General features: G+C 40.7%; 2 protein-coding genes across 2 annotated transcripts in view; one reads left to right on the top strand and one right to left on the bottom strand.

Annotated features, from left to right (window-relative positions):
• Positions 1 to 24,344, bottom strand: part of LOC124550592 (proteasome subunit alpha type-2) — a 31,935-nt gene extending 7,591 nt beyond the window's left edge. Inside the window, exons 1-4 of the mRNA XM_047125323.1 lie at positions 24,264 to 24,344; positions 24,012 to 24,088; positions 9,165 to 9,278; positions 4,695 to 4,836 (exon numbers count right to left, since the gene is read on the bottom strand). Coding sequence (XP_046981279.1) covers positions 4,695 to 4,836; positions 9,165 to 9,278; positions 24,012 to 24,088; positions 24,264 to 24,304 — 374 coding nt within the window. The 5' untranslated portion in view covers positions 24,305 to 24,344. The remainder of the gene's footprint in view (positions 1 to 4,694; positions 4,837 to 9,164; positions 9,279 to 24,011; positions 24,089 to 24,263) is intronic.
• A 280-nt stretch (positions 24,345 to 24,624) lies between these two features.
• Positions 24,625 to 27,019, top strand: LOC124550576 (beta-sarcoglycan). The gene is made up of 2 exons (XM_047125322.1): positions 24,625 to 24,890; positions 24,973 to 27,019. Exons 1-2 carry the CDS (start codon positions 24,754 to 24,756, stop codon positions 25,841 to 25,843), a joined length of 1,008 nt encoding a protein of 335 aa, XP_046981278.1. The 5' UTR covers positions 24,625 to 24,753; the 3' UTR covers positions 25,844 to 27,019.
• The last annotated feature ends 648 nt before the right edge of the window (positions 27,020 to 27,667 follow it).

Raw genomic sequence — 27,667 nt, forward strand, 5'->3', positions numbered from 1 at the left:
CTACTGACACAGAGGCAGCATACAAAATAAATAAATACATAAATTTCGCCACACCCCTCGCACATACCATCCTTCCAGATTTAATTTGGTACCTGAAACATCTTCCTTGTCAACCACACTTTACATGTCTCAAAAACTACACAGCCAAGGCTATGATTTCCTCATGTCAATCCCCAGAGTGGGACTGTCTCTTTTCACATTATGAACAGTTGCCTACTTTCACCCTTCTAGCTTATTTAACATCTGTGTTACAACATATGACAGGAAGGATAGGAACACAGGAATCAGTTGCAATCCCACTTGTTTTTTATTACTCTTGCATATCCAGATTTCAGCTACAGCTGTCTTCAGTGCATACAAGTGAGTTACAATCCAACAAACTCGTAACAGTACATGTCACCATATGACTTTAATGGTGTACAGGGATTAGCAATTTCCTTCCACCTATACACCAGCTAAGTCCAACACACCAGTAGAAACCTAGACCACTATTCCTCTGTGAAGGTTCTTACCTCTGTAATTGTGCAAACCGTATACCCTGCCCCATGCACCCACAAACTACCCACTAACATAGCCCCACCGAAGGTAGAGCCTACAGTATCACAGGCAGAGCAAATAAAAAACAGAAATGTTTTCCAACTAACGTAGAAATGACCACTACTACACTGGCAGAGCACACAAACGGGCACAGAAGAACTACTATCCCCTACTATTATTCTTTTTCTTGTGCCCCTATCCCACATCGGCACAGGGTTGACATGGTTATTAACCATTTGCCATTGTTAATTTAAAGGGTGACCAGATGCTCATCCTTTCACCACACCTTTATCCCCCCCCCCCCCCCCCCCCCCCCAGCACCACCAGGTTGGAATGTGTGTATTCCAACTGTCTGGCATATTAATGTGAGCGACAGCTTTCTAAATTCTTGCAAAACATGTTACTGAGGCAGGAGTGTGGTAGCAACATAGATGGAAGTAGCTTTAAAAAAACAACATTCTCATCTACATATACATGGATACTATACAAATCACATTTAAGTGCCTGGCAGAGGGTTCATCGAACCACCTCCACAATTCTCTATTATTCCAATCTCGTACAGCGTGTGAAAGGAACAAACACCTATATCTTTTCATACAAGCTCTGATTTCCCTTATTTTATCGTGGTGATCGTTTCTCCCTATGTAGGTCAGTGTCAACAAAATATTTTCGCAGTTGGAGGAGAAAGATGACTATTCAAATTTTGTGAGAAGATTCTGCCATTACGAAAAACACCTTTGATGTAATTATGTTCATCCGAAATCCTGTATCATTTCAGTGACACACACTCCCATATTTCGCAATAATACAAAACGTGCTGCCCTTCTGTGAACTTTTTCAATGTAATCTGTCAATCCTATCTGGTAAGGATCCCACACCGTGCAGCAATATCCTAAATGAGAATGGACAAGCATAGTTTAGGCAGTCTCCTTAGTAGACATGCTACATTTTTTAAGTGTCCTGCCAATGAAACGCAGTCCTTGGTTACCCTTCCCCACAACATTTTCTGTGTGTTCCTTCCAATTTAAGTTGTTCATAATTGTAATTCCTAAGTATTTAGTTGAATTTATGGCCTTTAGACTTGACCAAAGTTTAACAGATTCCTTTTAGCACTCATATGGACAACCTCACACTTTTGTTTATTTAGGGCAAATGCCAATTTTTGCTCCACACAGATATCTTTTCTAAATCATTTTGGAATTTGTTTTGATCTGCTCATAACTTTATTAGTCAATAAATGACACTGTCATCTGTAAACAATCTAAGATGGCTCCTCAGATTGTCTCCGCAAATCTTTTATATAGATAAGGTACAGCAAAGGGCCTACAAAATTATCTTGGGGAATGGCAGAAATCACTTCCGTTTTACTCAATGACTATCCGCCAATTACCACGACTGTGACCTCTCTGACAGGAAATCACAAATCCAGTCACATAACTGAGACGATATTCCACAAGCACGCAATTTTACTACTAGCCGCTTGTGTGGTACAATGTCAAAAGCCTTCCGGAAATCCAGAAGTACGGAATCGATCTGAAATCCCTTGTCAATAGCACTCAGCACTTCATGCGAGTAGTTGTGTTTCACAAGAGCAGTGTTTTCTAAATGACCGTGTGTCAACAGACTGTTTTCTTCAAGGTAATTCATGTTTGAACACAATATATGTTCCAAAATCCTGCAGCATATCGACGTTAACGATATGGGACTGTAATTTGATGGATTACTCCGATTACCTTCCTTGAATATTGGTGTGACCTGTGTAACTTTCCAGTCTTTGGGTAAGGATCTTTTGTTGAGTGAATGGTTGTATATGGTTGTTAAGTATGAAGCTATTGCATCAGCATACTCTGAAAGGAAGATAATTAGTGTACAGTCTGGACCAGAAGACTTACTTTTATTAAGTGATTTAAGTTACTTCACTACTCAGAGGATATTTACTTCTATGTCACTCACATCGAAAGCTGTTCTTGATTCAAATTCTGTAATATTTACTTTGTCTTCTTTAGTGAAGGAATTTCAGAAAGTTGTGTTTAGTAACTCTACTTTGGCAGCACTGTCTTTGATAGTATCTCCATTGCTATTGCACAGAGAAGGCATTGACTGTATCTTGCAGCTAGCATTCTTCACATATGACCAGATCTCTTTCGATTTTCTGCCAGGTTTCAAGACAAAGTTTCATTGTGGAAACTATTATATGCATCTCACATTGAAGTACACTGAATTTTGAGCTTCTGTAAAAGTTTGGCAATCTTAGGGATTTTGTGTCTGTTTAAATTTGGCTTGTTTGTTTCGTTGTTTCTGCAGCAATGTTCTGACACGTTTTGTGTACCAAGGAGGGTCAGCTCCGTCATTTGTTAATTTATTTGGTATAAATCTCTCAATTGCTGCCGATACTATTTCTTTGAATTCAAGTCACATCTGGTCTACACATACATTGTTAATTTGGACGGTGTGGAGATTGTCTCTCAGGAAGGTGTCAAATGAATTTTTATCTGCTTTTTTGCATAGGAATATTTTTCGTTTATTTTGGAGGATTTGCGGTTACAATATTCAATCTCACTACGACAACTCTGTGTTCACTAATCCCTGTACCCATTTTGATGCTCATTATTAACTCAGGATTCAGGCTGGCTATCACACTGACCATCATCATTAATTCGCTCGGCAGATTTGATCCGGGACCAGCGCACCTCCCCGAACAATATGCACAACTATCTGGGTGCATAACTGTCCTTTGCCATTGTATATTTTTTAATTGTGTAATTTTATATTTCTTAAAATATCTTTTTTTTTTCCAAAGCCAATTTCATCTCTCCTCCCCCAATCCAAGCTCGCCTTTCACCCTAACCTACCCCTGGCACCATTCATATCATTTCTCGTACTCTTAGTTTGTTTTTACTTTTCACTGTCATCATCTCAGGACTGAATCTGACACAGTAGTTACTGACCTCCTACTATCTCTCACCTTCCTCTTGATCTTTGTTTCCCCTCATCCTCACAACAAGTGGGCCCCTCTGATCCTGGTGTTTGTGTGGCCTGCATTTCTTTTTTAACTTTCCCCAAATAGTCCCTCTTTCTGCCATGAAGAAAGGATGAGTAGTTGCGGAAGCTAAGATAGTTTCTGGTACTTTTATCCCTATTATCGGTACTGTAAATTTTGCTCGTGAAGGGAGTACTGGCCAGCAATGAAGTTTCCTTCTGAAGCAAAGATGCAGGCTGTCCTCCTGATATCTCTCAATAATTCTAACTAATGTATATTATGAAGATGAACTAACATCCTACTGCCATTCTCAGCAGAGCACAAAAACTACATTAACTTTGTAAGCTTGCTGTCATTTCAAGAATGTACTTTAGAAGTAATTGTCAGTATATCTTAATTTCATAAAGCAGGTGGAACAAAAACATTACTCAATATAACAGAAGAACAATTATTTCTACAGATACTTTAAATTCCAATTTCTAAGGTTACAAAGGACAACACACAAGGAATAAAGTGTTATTTACAAATGGTACAGAAAGCAAACTGCAGCAATAAGAATCAAAGGACACTACAGGGCGACAGTAACTGAGACGAAAATGTGTGCGAGAGAATAGTAGATTATCTTCCAAGTTATTCTAACTGTCTGTGTTCCTGTTAACTACTTCTGAGGAATAAAATCTGGAAAGCTTAGCAATCATTTCAGTTTTGTTTATGGAATGCCTCAGCTACAGTGCGTGTTATGACCTACACTCCTTGCATTATTTGTTGTCCATCTAAAATTTCTAGAATTGAATTACTTTTTTTGGCACAGATTACTTAAGTTGGTTCAAATGGCTCTGAGCACTATGGGACTTAGCATCTATGGTCATCAGTCCCCTAGAACTTAGAACTACTTAAACCTAACTAACCTAAGGACAGCACACAACACCCAGCCATCACGAGGCAGAAAAAATCCCTGACCCCACCGGGAATCAAACCCGGGAAGCCGGGCGTGGGAAGCGAGAACGCTACCGCACGACCACGAGATGCGGGCAGATTACTTAAGTGTATCACAGTTTATTATCTCTTAATGTTACATCTTTTTTTATTTCTGTATACATTTAACAGATAGCAATACTTGTTATTTTAGAACATGCTCAGATGTTTTACATGATTGAAAGAAAATTATACAACTTACCCAGATTGTGTATACTCCTGCATGACCATAGCAACTCTCTGGACCAACTGTGCAGTTGGAATAGGTTCTTGATATATAAGCTGATACTGCTGAGCCATCTTTCTTGCACGTTTCACTAACAGTCGATAATCTGGACCCATACCTGACCAAGGGCATTCACAATCAAGAACAATTCATCAACAAAATATAGAAAGAAAAGGCAAACACTTCATAGTACTCAATGTAATGTTATAGCTTCACACAATACAAAATCCTGCCATCTGCTTAGTGTAGTACATCACTTTAAGGATCATAAAATACGTGTGGCCATTCCAATATATTTAGAACAGAATAATTATATGACTGTAAATAATTTAATAGCATATTGTCCCAAGCTTTCTACATCATTGCAAAACAAGGCCAATGCAAGTTACTGCAAGATTATCAAATTACAACCACTCATAAGTCTCCAAGATAATAGCATCATATCTAATACAGCACTGGTGTGTGTAATAGGTTTCGGAATGTTGTCAACTTTATTTACTAATGTTCACAGAGTGAATAAGTGATGCTTATAAAGTAATCATCTTGACCATTCATTTAGCTGCTAGTACTACAAAAGCATGACCTGAATAGTGAAATGACTTTAGTCCAGCTGCTGATAACTGCTGGATGTAAACAGAACACTAAAATTTATTTTGATACTACAAATTCAAAGCTCTGTTATTCATTACCCATTTGGTTGTAGGAATCTTTCAGGTAATTGACGATTCTTTCACCTCTTGCAGTAACTTGCTGACACGAAAAATGCCAAGTTATGCCATGATTCAGAATCCGCATTAAACTGTATTTCCCCCTACAACTGGTTGAATAATTCACCTTTACTGTTTTTATTTACAGTGACACTCATACTCAAACTATGGCCAGATTTTGCAGTCTGCTGCAATAGTTAGCCTTTCAGGAATTTCAAATAGAATGTTTTTAAATCATCAAAGCAAACAATGGTGACTTCACAACATCATGATCCTCTACATTTAATGAACAGTTTACTTAGTTTTCAGAAAACATTCAGTGGTCATAGGTTAGCTACATCTTATGTTACTTCACATCCTCATTTCTGTTGCTTATCAAGTGACACAAATATATTTTTACTGTTACAGTGATTATTTTGTGAACTTTCAAACTGAGGTCAGGATTTGGTGCAATTATTTCAAGTTATTGCTATGGGCACATCTGCTCACTGCTCCCTTGTTGGCAAACTTATGACGAGCAGATGATGTGCCCTCCCCACTCCCCAAATCTTCATCACACCTCTGTACAACCTGAGCACACTAGTCTATTATCTGTGTATGATTACTGACCATGACACATATATGCTGCACTCTATCCGAATTTCCATCAACCTAAGACTTAACTACCCACCTCTGCAGCCGAGGTCGCTTACGCAAGTCTGTGTGGTGGTACTCAACTTGGAGGTAAACCGGTTCGAAACTGGGAGATAGATGAAATTTTCACTGCCAGTATTTGGCCAGAAAGAGGAGGAGATGCAGTGGCATGATGTTTATTATCACTAGTTTTGTGCCAATGTCTAGGATTGAATGACAACCCTCTCTACAGTGTCTCATGAAGCAAGGACATTTGAAACTTGATGGTGATCCATCCGTCGGACGGAAATGTTAAGTTCAACGGCCCCCTTAGTGCCTTTTGTGAAGGGTAGGTGTCACCCTCTCCCTTCCCTTCATCCATGACAACACAAACGCAACATTACTACACTGTAGATGCACTCATCATAGTCATCTGCAAGTCACAGATACCCACTGGATGATACACAGGACGCTTCATAATGGGTACATGAACGCAACAGCAAACGACATCCTCTAGGATCTTTCCTTGGGTAGCAGTGCAAGATTCCTGCACCTGTTCCCCATCACCGATTCCCTGAGTATGGGCTATTTACTTAGTGCCTTATGTTGTTGGCCACTTAACATCACAATTAAAAGTTCGGATGTATGTGATTCATTACGTTCTTTCATGGTTAAATCTTGATACAGCTACTTCAAAGCCAATTAACTATCAGCGCTTCTAGGAAATAAAATACCTGATATGTAATGAAAAGACACTTTATTTTGCTATTACTACCTGGCAAAAAAATATCAAAAAATTATTATACAGTGGCAAATACAACTATAAATATGTATCAATAGCCATTGTCATCTCCTTTAAATTATCTTTGACAAATTGGTAGCACCATGTTTACACAATTAGGACAGAACAATTGTTCTGAGGTTTACAGGAAATTAGGAGTCAGGACTGCACTGTTAGTCACCCCAAACAGAGAACATACTTTGCTCAAGCTTCACACTTTGTGATATGGACTGTGATACGCTCACACAACAGTGTTCATCTTCAGCAATAATAGCACAGAAAATGCCATAAATTCAGCTAAGTAGAAGATGCACGCATCTTCCATATTTACTTACTTGTGTAAGCTGACTTCCAAATTTTTCTTTGATAACAATGAATGAACCAGATAGGTCCGATTCAAAATTCTAGATTCGTGCAGTCTATTCTTCATGTCAAGTTTGTATGATTTTTCAGAGAGAGTGTCAAGCCTTGGATGTATTGTGATACATAAATCGTCAAATATGAGTGCTTGTGCTTTATACATTCTTAACAGAACTATCCTCATAAACCCATAATTCAAGAAGTGTGGTCTCTCAGACTGCGTGAAAATTTTTGAACTCACTCTCCAAGACCAGTTGTGGTGGAATACTTCTAAACTCCCCCACCTACCTTAAATTGCCAACCCTACGATGTTTTGTTGTCGGTTACATTACTGCCTTCTGTGTTTATTGTTGACATCTACTCCTGATAGGTGTTGGAGTCTCCTAGACCGAACCTTGTCAACCACATACCTGTTTTCTCCAGTACGGTACCATATAGCTTAAAATTTGTTGGCATGAATGTGTCATTTTTAACTTTCTTGAGTTTGATGAAATTGTTAGTCAGTCTACAGAGGAATGTTTCAGTGATATAGATCAACAAATAAACGGAAAAGACGAGGATCTTACATTAGCCAGTGATCACAGTTCTGCTACCAAACACGAGTGTCACTCAGCGGAAGAACTTTAGGAAAGTTGTGATGGGGCTCTGTCCATTTCTTCAATGTGTCTGTTAAAATTGAATGTGTTCTGAGTAGTTCCCAGCAATGAACATGAATTTGACAGACTTTCTTTTTGCACCTATCGGGTGGAATTTTTATGTGCAAATTTAAACCCTGGAATTTAATTTATTTGGAAATTTATTTGCTACAGAGATTGTATAATTTTTCAGAATGTAAAATTCAGTACTCTCACAGTCTATTTGTGTGTACTATTTAAAAGAACCACATGAAATAATGTGCTTTTGTGTGATAAATAGTAAAATGCTGCCAGCTTTGTTTAGTGCAATAAAATAAACTAGAAGCATTTAAACAACACTTAAATGATTGTAAAAATAAATGTTATATAGCATAAATTAAAAATTTCAAACCATTTTTGGCCTTAATCTCTGTTTAAACATAGGGGTCTCAGAGAGCCCACCTTGTGGTGTACATTACAGAAAAGTCACCTCGTGAGTTAAGGGTTAATAAAGGTTGGGGGAGGAGACTGGGGGCGGGGGAGGAGAGTGGGGGCGGGGGAGGAGAGTGGGGGCGGGGGAGGGAGCAATTCATTCAAAATTTCAGTGTGTTTCTATGTGAATGGATGTATATTTTTGAGAATTTTCAGGAGTTCTGCATGTTGTACATAACATATTTTGCAGTAAACTGGTGTCTGTGATCTACAGTTAATGCAGCATTTACTTCACCATATTGTGTTACATTTACTAATCTCTTCTAACAAGAGTGTATATTGTCAGTATCACAAATTAACTCCATTTTTGAATTTTTTCATGACTGCAACCCTAAAAATGTGTCGAGGAATTGGTAAATTTTATCCCAAGTTGTAATATACTGAGAAGAATAGGGAAGGTTAAAAAGACCTGCCTTGCTAACAGAGTTTCAACATATGAGGTGTGTGTGTGTGTGTGTGTGTGTGTGTGTGTGTGTGTGTGTGTGTGTGTGTGTGCGCACTTGCCAGCAATTCTGTCCCGTATTTTATACTTTTCTTAAATAAAATTTCCCAAGCCTAAATTTTGATTCCTACAGCATTTACATACATCATGCAGGGTCAATGGATTAATTGCCTTCTTTCATTTTCACTATTAAAAACTAACATTAATATTCAACATTCAGGATCACAAAACACACCCAACTTCTGAGAATTTTTCATAGAGACACTCTGAGAACAAATGGGATACCTCCAACCTATAAATTGCTAGCACACTTGAAAATTTACATATACCAGTTACCTTAAGAGGACTAAAACTGGAATAAAACTAAGTAGTCACGACGACACAATATGAGTAACACCAGTTACAATACATAGTGAATCAACAAAAAATTACACTTACCACTGTACACCATACCAATGTGCTTTGTTATGAGTTCAACCTTATTGACACTATGTTCCTCATAGAGAATTGACTTGTGTTTGTTCTCAGTAGCAAGAACAACTCCATTTGATGCTGTAATAAGGAAAATAAGTTACAGTTAATGATCACAAATATACAGCTAAAAAGAAGACATACTCAATGTCGACAATGATACAACAGCAAAATCTATTTACAATTCACTTGAGTCAGCAACTCCTTAAAGAGTAGTAGTTTTATGGGAAGTGTTGAAGATGCACTGTATTCCTACAACCAATAATAATTTTGCCATGAACTGTGCCCCAAGCAGCTAGGTGTAGCTGTTACTGTAGATGGCTGGCATGCTATGGGTCACTAGTTTAAACCCAACCACCGGTAATTGTTTGTTCTCGTTATCTTTGTATAGATATCAGTACTCTCCGTACAGGAGTTCAGTTCTGTTCCAGCTGTACGTTGGTGTTCAAAATACATGTGCTTTCATTACCAAGTGTTGTATTTTATTAACAACATTGCTTTTGGATGAGTACTTGATTGTGGGTATGATGCGACACTGGTGGAGATGCAGGGTACTTCAAAACATCTACATCTCAGTAGTTCCAATTGTGCTGTTGTTGTGGTCTTCCGACTGATATCTTGTTCGATGCAACTCTCGATACTAGTCTATCCTATGCCAGTCTCTTTATCTCTGCATAACTATTGCAACCTACACCCACGAAGCTGCCTACTGTATTCAAGCCTTTCTCTTCCTCTAGAACTCCTACCCCCCCCTACCTCCAAACTTCCTTCCATTACCAATTTGATGCCTAAGGACGTGTCCCACTAACTGATCCTTCTTTCAGCTGAGTTGCGCCACTAGTTTCTTTTTCCCCCAACTCGATTCTGCACCTCCACATTTCTTATCCAATCTACTCAGTTAATCTTAACTGTTATTCTATAGCACCACATTTCAAATGCTTCTTTCTTCTTGTCTCAATTTTCTGTTGTCCATATTTCACTTCCGCACAAGTGTACATTCTCAATACATATATTCAGTAAAAACTTCCTGGCACTTAAATCTACATTAATCTTAAATTCCTATTTTCAGAAAGCATTTTCTTGCTTTAGTCAGTCCACATTTTATATACTCTGTATTTGGATCATCATCTCTAATTATGCTGCCCAAATAGCAATACTCATCTGCTACTTCCAGTGTCTCAGTTCCTGATCTAGTTTTTCCTCAGTATAGCATGATTTGCTTTGACTAATTCCATTACCTCTTTTTTACTTTCACTGTTTTTTTCTTTTTATCTCCTTTTCACAATGCTATCCACTTAGTCAACTGCTCTTCCCAGTCCTTAGCTGTCTGACCATCACAATGTCATCAGCAAACCTCAAAGTTTTTATTTCTCCTCTCAGAACTTTTAATTCCCTTTCCAATTTTCTAGTTGGTTTCTTTCACACCTTGCTCAAGTACACAATGAAAAACAACAGGGATACGCTACAACCCTGTCTCACTCCCTTCTCAACTAAGACTTCCGTTACACGTCATTTGCCTCTTATAATTGCAGTATGGCTTCTGTACAAGTTGTAAATAGCCTTTCCACCCTGTATTTTATCTCTGCTACCTTCAATGTTTTGAAGTGTGGTCCAGTCAATATAATCAAAAACTTTCTCAAACTTCACCAATTCTGTAAACGTAGGTTTGCCTTTCTTCAACCTACCTTCTATAATACGTGACAGGGACAGTATTGTTTTGTTATGCTTCGCTTTAGGGCGCAAAAAACAACTGGGGTTATACGCACCCAAGTCAAAACTATAGAAAACGAACACAGAGAGGAGTTAAACGACTATATGTCAGTCCCAATGGACAGAATAGCAGACAGTTAAAAACAGGCACATGGAAAATGGGCTAAAAAACACCATGCACAAACAGACGTCCAAACTCAAAAATTAAATGACCTTCACCATATTGCTTCGGTGGATAAAAAGTAAAATGCAGTCGACAGCCCTTGCGTCACTCACTAAAACGGCTGATAAATCAGACGGCAAACCTGAGCTGCAACGTAAATTGTTTAATTAAAAAAGGACATTCCAGCAGGAACTGGCCGACTGTTAAAATTTGGGCACAATGTGTACAAAGTGGTGGGGCAGCACCACTTAGCAAATGATGATGCCTAAAAAGGCAGTGTCCAATATGCAGCCAAGTTAAAATAATCTCCCCCAGCTAGAGGGCCGAGAGGAAGTTGTCCAAGGCGCTGGGAGAGGCTTAATAAGCCGAAGCTCATTTCCGTGAAGGGAGGACCATTGGTGATGCCAAAGGGACACCACCACCTGACAGATGGCAATGCAGAGATCATCGGATGGAATAAAAGTACTTGTGAGCTGAGATACAAGGACTGCAGCCTTGGCAGCAGCATCAGCAGCCTTGTTTACTGGCAGACTGACATGACCAGGGGCCCACCTGGCTCCACCAAGAGCGAGCAAGTGACAGTTTTCCTGGACCTGCTGCACTAAGAGATGAGCAGTGTACACTGCACGCAGACTTTGGAGGGCACTGAGCGTGTCTGAGCAGAAGACACAATTGGAAAGGCTGTGTAGTCGTATGTACTCCGTGGCCTTATACAAAGCAAAGAGCTCGGCTGTAAATACTGATGAGTGTCTCAGAAGCCGATATCAACAGACACAGGTGCCAATGACTAAGGCACATCCGACCCCACATTCAGTCTGAAAGGTACTATCGTGAAGTTCCATGTGAAGGTCATGAAACTGGAGGCAATAGACCAAGGCTAGAGTAGTGTCCTTAGGGAGTAAATGAAGGCCAAGGTTAACACGGGCCACTTCATGAAGCCAAGGTGGTGAAGAGTTCACACCCACCGGCAAAGTTGCAGTTAGTGTGAAGTTAAGCTGCCAAAACAAGTGGCAAAGCAGACTCCAGGAGGTAACAGAGAAGATGGATGTGCCACATACTGGGGATCAAAGGAATCATCGAAGAAAGAGGCCACGCTTGGCAGACAAACGGCATGCATACCTGCTAAGGAGAAAGTCACAGCGGTAGGACAGTGGTAGTCCAGTAGCTTCAGCATACAGATTCTCAGCCGGGCTGGTGTAAAAGGTGCCTGTGGCCAAACGGAAGCCATGATGGTGGATAGTGTTGAGATGGCGTAAGAGAGATGGGCGTGCAGACACACAAACAAAGCGCCCATAGTCAAATTTCGAACAGACAAGGGACCAGTACAAACAGAGGAGGGTGGTTCAATTGGCACCCCAGGAAGTACCATTGAGGACACTTAGGAGATTGAGGCACCATGTACAGCGGGCTGCCAGGTAAGACACATGGGAACACCAAGCGAGTTTCCTATCAAGCATGAGCCCCAGAAATTTCGTAGTTTCAACCAATGGAAGGGCAACAGGCCCAAGATGTAGAGATGGTGGGAGAAACCATGTGCGCCGCCAGAAATTTGTACAGACGATTTTGTCAGTGGAAAAGCGAAAGCCATTGTCATTGCTCCAGGAGTAAAGGTGATCAAGACAGTGCTTAAGACGCCGCCTGATGAGGAGGGCCCATTGAGAACTGCAATAGATGGCAAAATCGTCAACAAAAAAAGAGCCAAAGATGCCCAGTGGGAGACAGGCCATTATAATGGCAATAACAAAGAGAATGACTTCCAGGACCGAACCCTGAGGCACACCATTTTCCTGGACAAAGGAATCCAACAAGGCATAACCCACACACACCTCGAAAACTCGGGTCTTGTAAAAATGTCCGAAGAAAACAGGGCAGGTGCCCACCGAAGTCCCACATGTAAAGAGTACAGAGAGTACCAGTTATCCAGCAGGTGTTGTAGGCCTTCTCCAAATCAAAAAACACAGCCACAGTCTGAGATTTCCACAGAAAACGATTTATGACACGGGTGGACAACGTAACAAGATTGTCAACTGCAGAATGCCACGTTCGAAATCCACACTGTGCATTCGTTAGAAAATGGCGAGACTCGAGCCACCACACCAGCCGGGCATGAATCATACGTTCCATCACCTTGCAAATGCAACTGGTGAGAGAGATGGGGCAGTACCTAGAAGGAAGGTTTTTGTCCTTATCGGGCTTAGTTATGGGTATGACGGTGGCTTCACTCCAGTGTCCAGGAAATGTGCCCTCTGCTGCCCACACACGGTTTTACGTGTTTAGCAGAAAGTGTTTGCCCGCAAGAGAAAGCTGCTACAACACCCAAATGTGGATGACGTGTCAGGTCCTGGGGCGGAGAATTGGGATGAACTGAGAGCATAATCTAGCTCCCTCATAGTAAAGTCAGCTTTGTAGCACTCATGGTTTGGAGAAGAGAAGGGTATCGCCCAAGCTTCCTCCACTCAATTCCGATGGAGGAAGGAAGCGTGATAGTGGGAAGAGATCGAAACTTCCGCAAAATGGCACCCCAAGGTGTTGGAGATAGCAATAGGATGCACGATGACATCGTCAGCGACTGTCAGGCCAGAAATTTGGGAATGGATCTTGGTTCCAGAGAGCCGTCGGAGGTTGGCCCACATGACAGAGGATGATGTGGAACTGTGAAAAGAACTAGTAAATGAAATCCAGCTAGCTCTTTTGCTATTCCGAAGAACACGACGACACTTTGCACGCATCTGTTTACAATGAATGCAGTTTGCCAGCATAGGGTGGCGGTTAAAAATGTGGAGAGCACGCCTATGTGCGCGAATTGCATCACAGCATGTCTCAGTCCACCAAGGGACTGGGACACGACATGGTAGAGAGGAAGTGCAGGGGATGAAACGTTCTGCAGCACAGGATAACATTTGTGAGGTATTTGACCTGGTCATCACAACTGTGGAAATCATCTTCTTCGAAGGTCGCCAGGGAGGAGTAAAGATGCCAGTCAGCCTCAGGAAGCTGCCATTTAGGTGTGCGTGCAGATGGGGTAGGAGTCAGCAAACAGATAGCACACAGGAAACTGTTGCTCAAGTAGGTGTCAGGAAAAACGGACCATTCAAGACGATGGGCAAGCTGGGAAGTGCGGGATAGGTCTGAAAGGGAATAGGTGTGCGAGGAGTCAGAAAGGAAAGTGGGTGCTCCAGTGTTAAGGCAGAAGAGGTTAAGTTGGTTAAGAAGGTCGACTAAGAGGGCACCTCTCGGACAGGTCCTGGGAGAACCCAAAAGGGGATGATGCACATTAAAGTCACCGAGTAGCAAAAATGGGGTAGGTAGCTGCCCAATAAGTTGAAGGAAGTCTGCCCTGGTGACAGCGAATGATGGAGGGACATATATGGTACAGAGAGAAAAAGTCAGGTGGGGAAGGAAGCAAACTGCAACAGCTTGAAGATTGGTAGCCAGGGAGATGGGTTGATTATGAATTTCATCCCGTATGAGCAGCATGATGCCCCCATGAGAGGGAATGCCGATTTCAGGAGGAAGGTCAAAACAAATCGGTAAGAAATGTGAAAGCTCGAAGCAGTCGTGACGGCGCAATTTCGTTTCCTGAAGGCAGAATACAACGGGACACTGTGCCGCTAAAAGCAGCCGTAAATCATCTTTGTGGGACCGAACACAGTGGACGTTCCTTTGGAGGAGAGTCATGATGAGGAAGAGACATAGGGGTGTCACCTCGGAGGCTGCCGAGTAACAGCTGGGGAAAAGGCACTACTACAGGGCACAGAAGCAGGAGGATCCTACTCCATGGGGTCCACAGAAGCATCAGCTTGCTTGTGCAGGCGCTCCATGGAGGCTGGCCAGGTTAAGGTATCACGTGCAGACACCATCAAAGAGGATCTTTGAGGTGGTGAAGGACAAGACCGTTTGTCTTTGGTGGATTTCTTCGAGCCTTTCTGGTTAGATGAAGACTCAGGTGTTGTTTGGCTGGAGGGGCAGAGGAAGTCTTCACAAGAGTGCTCCTTCTGTCCATTCTGGCTTAAAGGTTATGTAGCCGGTGGTTTCACCCCTTGCAGTGAGAGTTTGACGGCTTGCTGCACAGCTGGGGGGGGGGGGGGGGCTGGCGATGCTACCTTGACACTGGGTGATTTTACAAACTCAGAGCTGAATTGGACGTCACATGTCTCCGTGGCCATGTCGTTCATGGAGCGAGGGGTAACAAGAACAAAACTATAGGTACCAGACGGGAGAACGCAGGGTTTGCAACTAGCCAGTAACTTGTGAGGGACTGGATAAGGCACCTTTTCCTTTACCTTGATCTCTTGAACAGCCCGCTCATCAAGATACACTGGACACATCTGAGAGGAGGTGGCATGGCTGCCATTGCAGTTGATACAGCGGGGAGGAGGTGGTGGACAATCGCACTCATGTGCATCCCTACGACAGGTGTCACATTTGGTGGGGTGTCGACAAGACATTCTCGTGTGGCTGAAACAATGACACTGTTAGCAGTGCATTGGGTTCGGAATGTATAGCCAGACAGTGATAATATCATAGCCTGCTTTGACCTTGGATGGAAGCACAACTCTACCAAAGGTGAGAAAGAGAGTGCAGATGGGCACTAAGGAGGAATCCACATTTTTCATTACATGATGGACAGCAATGATACCCAGATCAGAGAGGTAAGATTGTATTTCGGCCTCTGTTAGATCGTCAAGCCACCTGGTGAAAATTACACCACGGGAAGAATTCAAAGTTCTATGGGCATCGATACAAACAGGGTAATCGTGGAGAAGCGAAGCAGCAAGAAGTTGTCGTGCTTGAGAATCAAAAGTGGTCTCCGAAAGCAAAGTGCCACTCCGTAAACGAGAGCAGGATTTCACAGGACCAGCAATTGCATCTACACTTTTCTGAATAATAAACGGATTTACCCTAGCGAAGAACTGACCGTCTTCAGTACGTGAGACCAAGAGAAACAGTGGTGCAGCAGGAAGGGTCTTGGAATCATTATCCCCATTATGTTTACGTTTTGTAGACGCAGAGTGGGAAGATAATTGACTCCTCGCGAGGAAAGCCCCCCATGATTGCCAGCGTCTCCGATGTCGCCCTCTTTCCAACTGGGGGCCCCCTTCACAAGGAGGCACACCTGCCTTAGGTGATTGCTCATACCTCAGGTCACACTTCCTGAACACCCGACGGAGAGACCAATCGGCAATTTGGGACGGTTACAGCTCAGGCATTCACCCCTCCCTGCATCTGGCCTGTACCAGGGGGTACGTGTGAACCCTACCTGTAGACCCAGGGCTCGGAATTACACTTTACCCAGTCACTTGTTACATGTCAGACGCGTGGGGGGCGGGGGGGGGGAGGAAAAAAAGGGGGGAGAGAGGGAGAGGGAGGGAGGGAGGGAGGGAGGGAGAGAGAAGATCCTCAAACACCAAAGCAGAGGAACGAGGGGAGAATGGAAACAGAGAAAGGAAAAGGGAACGAAAAACAAAGGGGAGACTGTTCACATGTCAGTGACAGAATGCAGAATATTACCAATAATACCCCAGACATGTTCCCCAAGGGAGGGGAAAAAGAATAGCCAGAGGACAGAAATGCAGCATGGAAGGGAAAAAATGCTGCAAACGCTGGAGACACGTGGTAGCCAAGCACAAACCCACCAAAGAGTGGTGAGCCCCCCCCCCCCCCCAGTGGGAGGAAAAGTACTGCTTATGTGTTCCTAGATTTTCACAAAAAAACAGCCTCCACCACATTTTCTGTTCTTCTGTAAATAATTTGTGTCAATATTTTGCAACAATGATGTATGAAACTGAGGATTTGACAGCAATCACATCAGTCAGCACCTGCTTTCTTTCAGACTGGTGTTATTACAGTTTTCTTTAAGTCCAATGGTAATTCGCTTGTCTCCTGTCTAGCACACCAGGTGGAATAATTTTATCATGGCTGGCTTCCCTGAAGATTTCAATAATTCAGAGGGAATGTCGTCTGTACGAGTGGTCTCTTTCCAACTAGGTCTGCAGTAGAATCAAAACATTATGAAGAAGAGGAAATATGATACAGTGTGATAACATCAGAAGTTTTAACCTACATGGGGGTGCTGCCAATAGCCTGTACAGTTAGTTAACCTTCAAATTAAGGCCAACTGTGATTGTTAAATGGTAGTGTAAACGAAGACTGAAATCCATTACAAAAACAAGTTTGTGTATTACTACTGTATAACATATTACGATCAGTAACACTTCATCTTCAGGTACACTCAGATTTGTGTCTTTATGGGTGGTATTACTATAAGTTTCACAGGAGACACAAAGTACTGAACAACTACTGAATTGTTGAGCCATCAACAGTAACACTTTTTGCTTTCATTTTGTAATGCTAGTGCATCTTATTAAAATGCCTTGCCTTGTCACCACCATCCACATACACAAATCCTCATGCTTTATAGTAGTCAGGCCAGTAAAAAGAGGTCCCTGATAGTTTATGCATGTGAAGCATAAAACCGGCAAACTTTTGGGACAGATTTGTGACTGAAAGTGGAGGGAAAAAGATCCTATGAACATGTGTCTGGAAATGCACGCCACGGTAGATGGCGCTGACGAATGACAGTTCCTCTGACCACATGCTGTGTGTTACAGGATATGTGACTGACACAACAACTGTAAGCAGCAGAATGGTCCGGTATCCATGTCAGGAACAAGCCGGGATGGTGTTTGTGTACGAGCAAGCAGATGAAAACAGTTGAGAGGCAGCACAGCTATACCAAAACAAGTACCTTCACAGACACCAACTACATCACACAACATTTCAGGTGCTTTTTGGGCATTTGTCAAATCAAGAGTTCTTTCAAACAGATGAACATGCAGTGAGGCAGCAGATTGTGTGTACACCATATCTGGAGGACCAGGTTCTACAGGATACTGAAACGAACCCTAGTACAAGCTCCAAACAAGTGGCTCACAAACATGATGTAAGCCAAAGTACGATTACATGTACCCTGCGTGGCAATCACTACTTTCTAAATCACCTGCAATGAGTGCCAGGATTGTCAGCAGCGGACTTCCCTCTACAGGAAGGATTTTGTCGATAGTTTTTGTGCCAGAACATCACAATTATGGGATTTCTGTCATCAAACCTCTTTACCAACAAAGTAACCTTTACCAGAAATGGCATTATCAATCTGCATAATCATCATCTGTGGGGTACAGACAGTCTTCATGGAATGGTTGAGGCATCTCATCAGCATTGATTTTGCATCAGTGTGTGGGCAGGGACTTGCCAGTTACATACTTGAACTGAACATTATTCCACACTGCCTCAACGGAGGAACATACCTGGACTTCCAACGGATTACTTTGCCTAGGCTGCTTGAGAATGTGCCTTTGGCAATATTACAGGTTATGTGGTTTCTGCATGATGGAGCAACACCCCACTTCGGCATTACAGTTCGTCGACACTCGACGCCTTCTTCGCTGGACATTGGATAGAACGTGGAGGCCCTGTAGCATGGCCTGCTAGATCATCAAACTTAAATCCCATGGATTTTTACCTCTGAGGTGTGAGAAGTTCTGTGTATGCTGAACCAGTTCCTAATGTCCTGACCCCTCCAATAGTATGTTCCACAACACATGTGACGCTATTGAGAGAGGGGCCAGAACGTGCAAAAGTGTGACAACCCATGATGTGACATGCGAACTGCATCCCATGGAGGCCACTTTGAACATCTGTTGTGACATAGATTCGATGCAGCTCTGTGCTGTGTTCTGGGACAATTTGTTGTTGAGGCATGCACACCATCCATTACCAAACAAGAGTTCATAGGACCTGTTTTCCTCCATTTCCTGTCAGGAATCTGTCCCTGCAGTTTGTTAGTTTTATTAATGTTCACCCTGTATATGTATATATTCCATGCTTTTTAATTTAAAATTTTTATTTCTATTAGCAACATATGATTTGACCTGAACCTACACAAGTTCAATTGCATTGAAAGGAACACACTGCAAGACAACTCTCCATTTTTTTGTACAATTTTGTCAGTGTCGTAAATGGTGTTACGTGATTCTGTTTCACGACTTCCAGTAGTTTTACAAGCTGCGACATTGTCACGAAAAAACACAGTGACCCGTATATGTAATAGGTTTCCTTTAATTTACGTCTATGGTCATTAAAGACCGAAACCGGTAATCTGTTAAACAAAAAAAGATTGTGACCATAGACATAAATTAAAGGAAACTTATTCCAGTAGTTTTGCCTCTTTCGTCTCCCTATCAAATGATTCTATCCTCTTTTTCTCTAGTCAGTCCACTATGTCACTCTTTCTGAACAGACAATGTTATAGTAGAGTTCTTTTATCTTTGAAAGCAATGAATGTATAAAACACTATTTCATCATCACCACCACCACCACCACCACCACCACCACCACTTCATCAAGGCAGCATTCAGATTTCTTAAATGTAAACAACATCAAGGCACTTGGAACAAACCCAGTGTTTACTCCAGCATGTAAAAGAATGAGCTCTGCCTTTTCCAACTGAAGCATTCATTTTTTCCTCACACAGTGTCATCAGTCCACATGGTGGGTCTGGAATGACTATCAATTACTCTCACTTCTTCCAACCAAATAATTTCAAGAGGTCTGTACATAATACACTTTCATTGAAAAACAGTACCTCCTGGAAATGATGTCCTCCTGTTCAAGCAAAACTCTTCTTCCAGAAATTTTTTTCGATTATCTTCTTTAGCACCACGAAAAGGGTATTTTTTGCGCTGAAGTAGAACAAACTATCTTACAGTGAGAGAGCAGCTCCTTACAGGTGAGATTTTTCTTGCTCGATTATATACATGAACCAAGCTGCTACAAGCAGCAGTAGAAAGTTACAATTGACTCACTTAAAAAAAAACAGCATAGAATCATGTGACATGGAAATTGAAGGGGCAGAACTGGTGGAAATCATAAAACAGCATAAATCATACAACACTGTTCACAACACTGACAAAATTTCTCGAGAAAATGGAGTCATGCCTGTCACTATATTGTCCTTTCAATGCAACATAACTCTTGTAGCTTCAGATTAAGTCATATTTCACACATAGAAATAAAAGTTTTTAACTAAGGACACTAAACTTTTAGTGCCTGAAGCTTTGGGCTGTACTACTCCCACAAAATTGAACAATATTATCATGGATGTGCAACATCTTGGAAGAGGCATGGCAACAAGAAGGTGCACTGAGACAAAGAGCAGAAGAGCTGATAATAAGATTAGGAGATGACAGCAGCAGCAGCGAAGATAATGACACAAAGTAAAATACATGTGGGCGGCAACAATACTACCTAAGAAGACTGTGGAATCCACACTCTTCCATAAGATGCAGCCAAGCGATATGTATTTAAGTACTGAAATACCATCATTTTTCTATATCTCAACATACAATCCCAAATCTTTCTTTTTTTTATTATGAAGGAAGGGCGTTTTGAAATTCTGAGGTTATTACCAGTTTCTTCATGCTTCAATAGTACGGAATTGTAATGGCTCTAAAATTTTTGGGCACAATATTCGTAGCCAGGCAACCAACATAGTTTAACAAAAAACAGCTGTGTAGCAGAACTGGCAACACAGCTGCAGGTTTTCATGAATGTTCTGTTAGCAGCCCATCTACAAAGGCATGCACCTGAAAACAGCCAACTGCATCTCAGAACCTGTCATGCAATATTAATTAACTAAACTACGCACAAAAAAATGAGACTTTTTGATGGCACAGACAGAACTGTTCTTTTAAAATTGACTGCAAAGTACATTTTTAGTTAGTAACAACACACAATAGATACATAAAATCAGTAAGAACTGAAGTAAAGTGAATCTTATGTACTACAACCTTACTTGCTATTGACTATTATACTAGCAGTTCTCATAATTCTTGTCAGCAATTAATCCATAAATATAAATTTATTCCACGTGCCAGACTATCTGTATATTCAGGATAATTTCAAGGATTACTGTAGGCCTAATGATATTGACATGATTTTCTTTAATACAGAGACTGATTTATGACAAAGGTTTGTGAAGATTATATATAAATATTTTATGCCAATCAGCTGAACTATGGTGAACTAAAGCCAGTGAAGTTGATGCTACCCATTCAGTGATGAATGTCAGGACTCCTTAGAAGCACAGCTCTGCATTGCACAACACAGCCCCAATCAACCTAAGCATGTTTGAACATTAGTACAAAAAGAACTTGTAGGTAAACATGTCAACAGTATGTCATGTGTTGTTGGTAATCTGACAGAATTCAAAACTGAATTTTGAAGCACAACATCTTCCTATATATAAGAGTATCTTCAAAGAAACGCTTTAAACAGTCATTTTTTATTTTTGTGCTCAGGTCATCAAACTCTTTGGTTTCATTCACTGAAGTGACAGGTACAGTTGTGATGAAAACAGTGATGAGCAGATAGGATTATTTGGGTTGACTGAAGCGTCCGATCCCATGCGTCGGATTCGACCCGTGACGTAAGGGTGTTGTTGTGTAATGTCATGAACTGAGTTTGGTTTGTGAGTGTGGCGCGTTTGTAGATGTCGTCGTGTTATGGTTTGTTGTCCCCGCTGGTGGTATGTACAGGGTTTTCGTTTGTGTGGTGCAATGGGCTCAGTTTGCTCTTGCTCATTATCCAGAATTGTCCGTGTGTCGACTGTGTTTGTAGTGGAATTCGTTTCAGTGAGTTGACGATTTTGTGGTTTTGTGTGAATTCGTTTCAGTGAGTTGACGATTTTGTGGTTTTGTGTGAAGGTTAATTTAGTGTTGTTCACTGCACGTCGTGCGGTAATTTTAGTGAAATTAATCGGTTGTTGTTTTTGTTCAGGAATGGATATGACGGATAAAATTAAGAGTGCGCAGGTCAAGGGAAGTGTTCGATCCCAATGTGTGGCTGTGTATGTTGGTATTGGTATCGGGAGATGTTTTTGAGCTATATAGGCCAAGGGAAATGTTTGATCCTAATTTATGGGATCGAAAGCTGCTGTTGAGCTATATAGGTCAAGGGAAGTGTCCGATTCCAGATTATATTGTGTTTAGTGGTGTTTGGGGAGTTTTGTGATGGTTTTTTTCGTCATTTTATGTGGTTCTGTACGGGGGTAGGTGTCTAAATTTGTTTATATTTAGTTTGTCCCCGCCCAACAACCTCCCCATTCCCTGTGCTTGTCCCATTAGTGTCATTAGGTTTTTTGTGGACAGTGTGTGTGTTTGTTTTTCGATGTATTTCCGTCCTCAGAATGTGTACATAACGACTTTATATGTGCAATACTGTAATCGTGGTTTATGGTCGTTTCCACCATACTTGTGATGTCATGGGTCAGAGCAGACGGGCGGGATCGGACGCTTCCGTATTTCCGATTATTTTGTATGGCAAATGCACTGATAGTGATGAAGCAAGCAATGCTGATCAGGGAAGGAAAAATGTGTGTGTGAATTATTATGCAAGCATCAAATACAACTTCGGTCAGCATGATTTCCCTCTTCTGAGGACTCCATCATTCTAATTTATCACGACAAATTATAAAGAAAGATAATTCTGTTTTAAAAATAAATCCATAAACTGAAAAACAAAATGCTTCCTGTGTGGTCCACATCAAGGCAAGCACTAGAGTGGAGAATATGTGAACTTACTTTGAAGATTTGGTAAACAACAACCACCAGACAAATAAGAGCAAACACCTGGAAATGTGAACCAAACATGACAAAGCCGTTTTCTCATGTTTACCTGGAATTTACATGAAAGAACAGGCTCTGTTCACAGCTGTTCATTTGTTTGTGCTTCCTCCAGTGAATATCTGGATGTTATTTGACAGATGATTAGCTCGTTCACATAAATATATCGGACACTAAGGATGACTTGCATAAAAATACAGGCTGGTGAAATGATTTCAATAAACACTACTTTACTCATCTCTGAGATGTACTTTGCAGATATGTAGCTGTTCAAATATTGCTCCACCACCTTAATGGTCTTGTATGTAATTCTACAATCCACGAACCAAATGACCTCTTATAAGAACATATACCGGACAATGGCCATGCCTTGTGATGTAATGATGTGGTTTGTGACATCTCAAATGTGCAAACAGGAAGAGAACTAAACAATGACAATACTTTTTATGTCTATTTTATTATTTTGGATTAAGTTGTTGAGACAGACTGATCTATCACATAGTCTGTGGTATATGTTAGGATGAAGGTGAAAAACTGGTTGTGAATTGATGAAATCCAATTAATGTGAATAAAAAAATCTTAACGGTGATGAAATGCTGATCTGTGGCTTAGATCAAGACCAAGGTTGGGTCGTACAGTGACACTTTGATTGTGATTTGGCAATGTGATATTGAAACCTTCAGTTAACCCTGACATCTGTCCCATTCAAAATTCCTGATGGAAACAAGCATGGGAGAGCAAGCGAGCAATGCTATGACGTGTCCTGTATTACATTAAATTTGGTTTACGTAGTACGAACAAGCTACAGCCCTAAGAATGAAACATCATGGACCAATTAAACATCAAGGACTGAACCAAATACATCAAGAACAATAGCCTAAGAAGTGAAACTTCTCTCTGCTTGGGTCAGAACTTGTGAAGTTGTACATGGCAGAATTATCTTCCCACCTTGCAGCATACGAAAAAGCAGAAATAAGATAGTGGTCATGAAAGATACGTGTAGGTCGTTATAAAACCATACACTGCTTTTAATACGAGCAAGATTTAGTTCATAGAATAAAGTCATAATCAAGCCTGAAATCTCGGGACCAACACAAACACCATTGTATAAACATAAATACATTCACTATTACTCACGTGCTGTATGGTTTCAACAGGAGATTTATTCCTTGGCGTCAATGTATGAAAATGCACGTGGATCTCACTATTCCTGACAGGGTCACAATTTATTTCCAGAGCATTTCTTAAAATACGGCTTACCTTTAATTCCTACAGACGGAGCACCGGCTGCCACTGCCGCTAGGGCGTATTCGATCTGCACCAATTTGCCCGAAGGGCTGCAAAAACATAAATCACAATAGTAACAAATGCAGTGTTTCCAAATTACAACCGAGGGCAGAGAACGTACATAGATTTGAAAACCATGGAACACAAATCATTAATCTACATCGTAATTTATGCACAGTATTTAGACAGTTTAACCTCTCCAAACTAATTCTTTCTTTTTATTACCTGAAAGTTGTTAATGAGAAGCTGTACCGCTCTGATGCCATGATTACACTGCAACAAAGTTTCAAACATCGAATTACTTCAATATCGATAAGACTATCGACCTCGAGTAGCTACGAACGATTAACTCGTCAAATAATGAAGACTGCCAGTTTAAAATCTACACCAAGGCTTTGACTTTCTGATACATCCTACAAAAAATAATGCTGTATTGGCAATAAGACTATTTATAAGCACTCACTTAAATTTCTTATATTGCCCTATCACAATCTAGTGCAAGGTATACGCCAATACCTTTGGATATGCCATCAACACAGATGGCTTTGGGGTGGCTTTCTACACTGGCTTTCATCTTCATGTGAACAACTTTGGTCATCAGGAACGTTAGGCAATTGTCTAACAAATGTAAACAAGTCATTGCGGTGTTGAGTGACACTTCGAGATTACTGTCGCAAGTCAGATTTGATAAGAGTGACACGACTAGAAGCAAAGTATGTCGACGCTGACAGATTCAAGAAATTCGCCTCTGTCTGATGCAGGCTCCGAAAGTGGTTTTGGTACTCTAACAATGGGAGAAAAAGCACTCATCAAAAAAAGTAGCAGCAGTAAACACGATGAAAACAACTTGAGGTGTGATGATAAAACAGTTATTAAATCAGTTGTTTATGTCATCAGTGAAGTGTCTAACGTAGTGTCAATTTCTTTTTTCAAGGGGCGGTTATAAGCCAGTACACGAGCAAGCCGTCCCGAAAACCGGATTGCGAGGCCGGAAAACATATGCGTTTTGGACACTTGTTATACTCTTGTTCTTTTTGGCAATGGGGAACCTTTTGCTAACATTTGTTATTTTAGGTGTATTAAGGTTAGGCCAAGGTATGGAGAGTCTCGAACTAGTACCGGAACAAGGTTTGATAACTTTCTACGGCACTACCGACCTGGACAGAGTGTACAAGCCGGACGGCAAATTAGAGGGATTTGATGAATGGCCTGTTGAAATTGCCGGTGACAACAATTCAGTTTCATTAAGGATCGATGGAAAAGATGCCACTAAAATGTCAGAATTAAAAATGAGCCTAGACAATGCGACAGTTAATAATGTAAAATCCTTTGATGTACATGATCCAGTATCAGGAAAGCCTATATTTTCCACAGGGTTTCCCAATTTTGGCCTACCACATGGAGTTGATAAACTTCAAATTAAAATAGCACAGACACGCAGGATCACAAGTTCTGTCAACAATAGCCTCTATCTACAGTCACGGACATTTATACGTCTTAAAGGAAATGAAGGGACACGAATGGAAGGTAGGGAAATTGTATGGTCTGCAGATCAAGATATTTTTCTAAAAAGTGTTAATGGTAGTGTTACTCTGGATGGGCATGAAGGGATTTCAATTAATATGAAGGATATACCATCAGTGAATCACGATAGAGATTCATCAGTGCAATTGATAACACAGTACAAATTGTGTGTCTGCTGGCCAGGTGGTAAATTATACAGAGTGCCAGTTACTTTGGGAGAAAATGCACGTATAGCATGTCACAATGTTGATTTCTCACCCTTGATGAATCCATGTATATGAAACACATACAGTAGCTGTTCACTAGTGAGCATGTACCATTGCAGGTAAGCCAGTGTAAATAAGCAATGAGAATGGAAATGAACTGTGTATAACATCCTGATTTTTCATTTCTGTTATTAATAGCACAGCAGAGAAACACTAGTTCTCAACTGGCAATAATGCATATTTCTTATTAAGTGTGCAGATGAGTTAGCTTAGTTTAGCTGTGTGTTTTGTGGATCATAGGTAGGATGCACTGAAATAGCACAGTTTAGAAACGTTGCAGGTATTTCACCATTTTAATATGACTGCGCACTTCAAATTTACTTGCCTGTACTAGTGACAATTAACTTAGTTTAATGTCAAAAATAAGTATGTCTTGTAATACTTTTTTCCCATACAATATTGAAGTAAATGAGAAAGTCATCTATCGAAAAACTGGTAACATTCAGGTGTCAAGATTGTGTGTTAGCATGGTCTGAACACTTCAGTAGCTGAATACAAGTTGGGCAAAAGGTAACTTCTCCACTTCCTTGTACGTCGTATACATTCAATGGTCCTGTTTTTCTTCCCGAAATGAAATAACATGACTCATTGTGTTTACTGAACAACCACGCGTCAGTGTAAAATGGTACTTACACTGTTTCTTTCCAAGCCAAATAACTCACCAACGAGCTTCTCTGTATTTTTAAGTAAGCCTCACCTGATGTGCTTCAAGAGTAAGTGCTTTGATGGAAGAAATATACCAACAAAAAATTACAGAGTGCCATTGTTTTACATTTATCTAGTCATTAAACGTTTTCAAAGCCAGTCGTGAAGTCATATTTCGTGCTGAGTCTAGTCATTGGTAGTATTAGCACAATAGAAATAGTGCATAATTAATAGTTAATGTAAAACAGTTACTAGTTTTTGTAAAAAGGCAAATAGTGTTTTAAAATATGTAACAAAATTTTAATTAAGAAACTCGTGCTACTAGTCACCTTGCCTTAAAAGTCTGACTCATTGTAAGTTATGGATCTATTTGTTGTTGATTTAATTCAGCAAATACTCAGTATTACACAATATTTTTCTGCAAAACTGTTGTGTAAGGTAATACGCTCAATATGTTTACATTAAAAAATTCTAATGGATGAAAAACCTAAGTGCAATGTCCCTGTCTTTACATTAAATGTGCAAATAAAATAGCTTTTTTGAGAATTGATGTTGTTTTGGGATTCTTGGCACTACTATTGCTGTGATTGCCACCTACTGCATTTCATGAGAAACTCAGTGGAATATAGATTAATATCCCTTTATACACAGTTTTTAAATTACTGGTATATTAATATGATCTCAGCAGTGGAACAAGTAGGCCGTAAAGGCAAGGTAAGTACATGCCACAAGTGAATGGTAATTCATTTACACAAAGAAAAATAAAATATAATGAAGGAATGATCCAGCCAATGGACAGGTACAAAGAGACTGGGGTGGGAGAAGATCAGGTAGTAAATTTTTTTCTCCAACTCACTAAAATATGATTGGTTGTCTTCATTCAGTCTATGTATTTTAGATTATATTGTTGGAGTGACTACTCCTACCCACGTTGTTCGAAGGAACTACTGCCGGGGATGGGGGGGGGGGGGGGGGGGGATCTAAGTAACACAAGTACTGAAGTCATTACTGTTGTGTAAAACATTCTACGCACCCACCCACTTGCCTTACCACCGCGGAGTCACAGGCATTTCATATACTACTATAAGAGATAGAGCCTCTTGTAAAATCAGTGACATTTTATGATCCTTCCTTTGCTACTAGCTCTCCTCTGTTACATATTTGGAAAAAAAAGAAGAGTTCCTGAGGACCCAC

The sequence above is a fragment of the Schistocerca americana genome, chromosome 1 (genome assembly GCF_021461395.2).
Source record: "Schistocerca americana isolate TAMUIC-IGC-003095 chromosome 1, iqSchAmer2.1, whole genome shotgun sequence".
Classification (NCBI taxonomy): domain Eukaryota; kingdom Metazoa; phylum Arthropoda; class Insecta; order Orthoptera; family Acrididae; genus Schistocerca; species Schistocerca americana.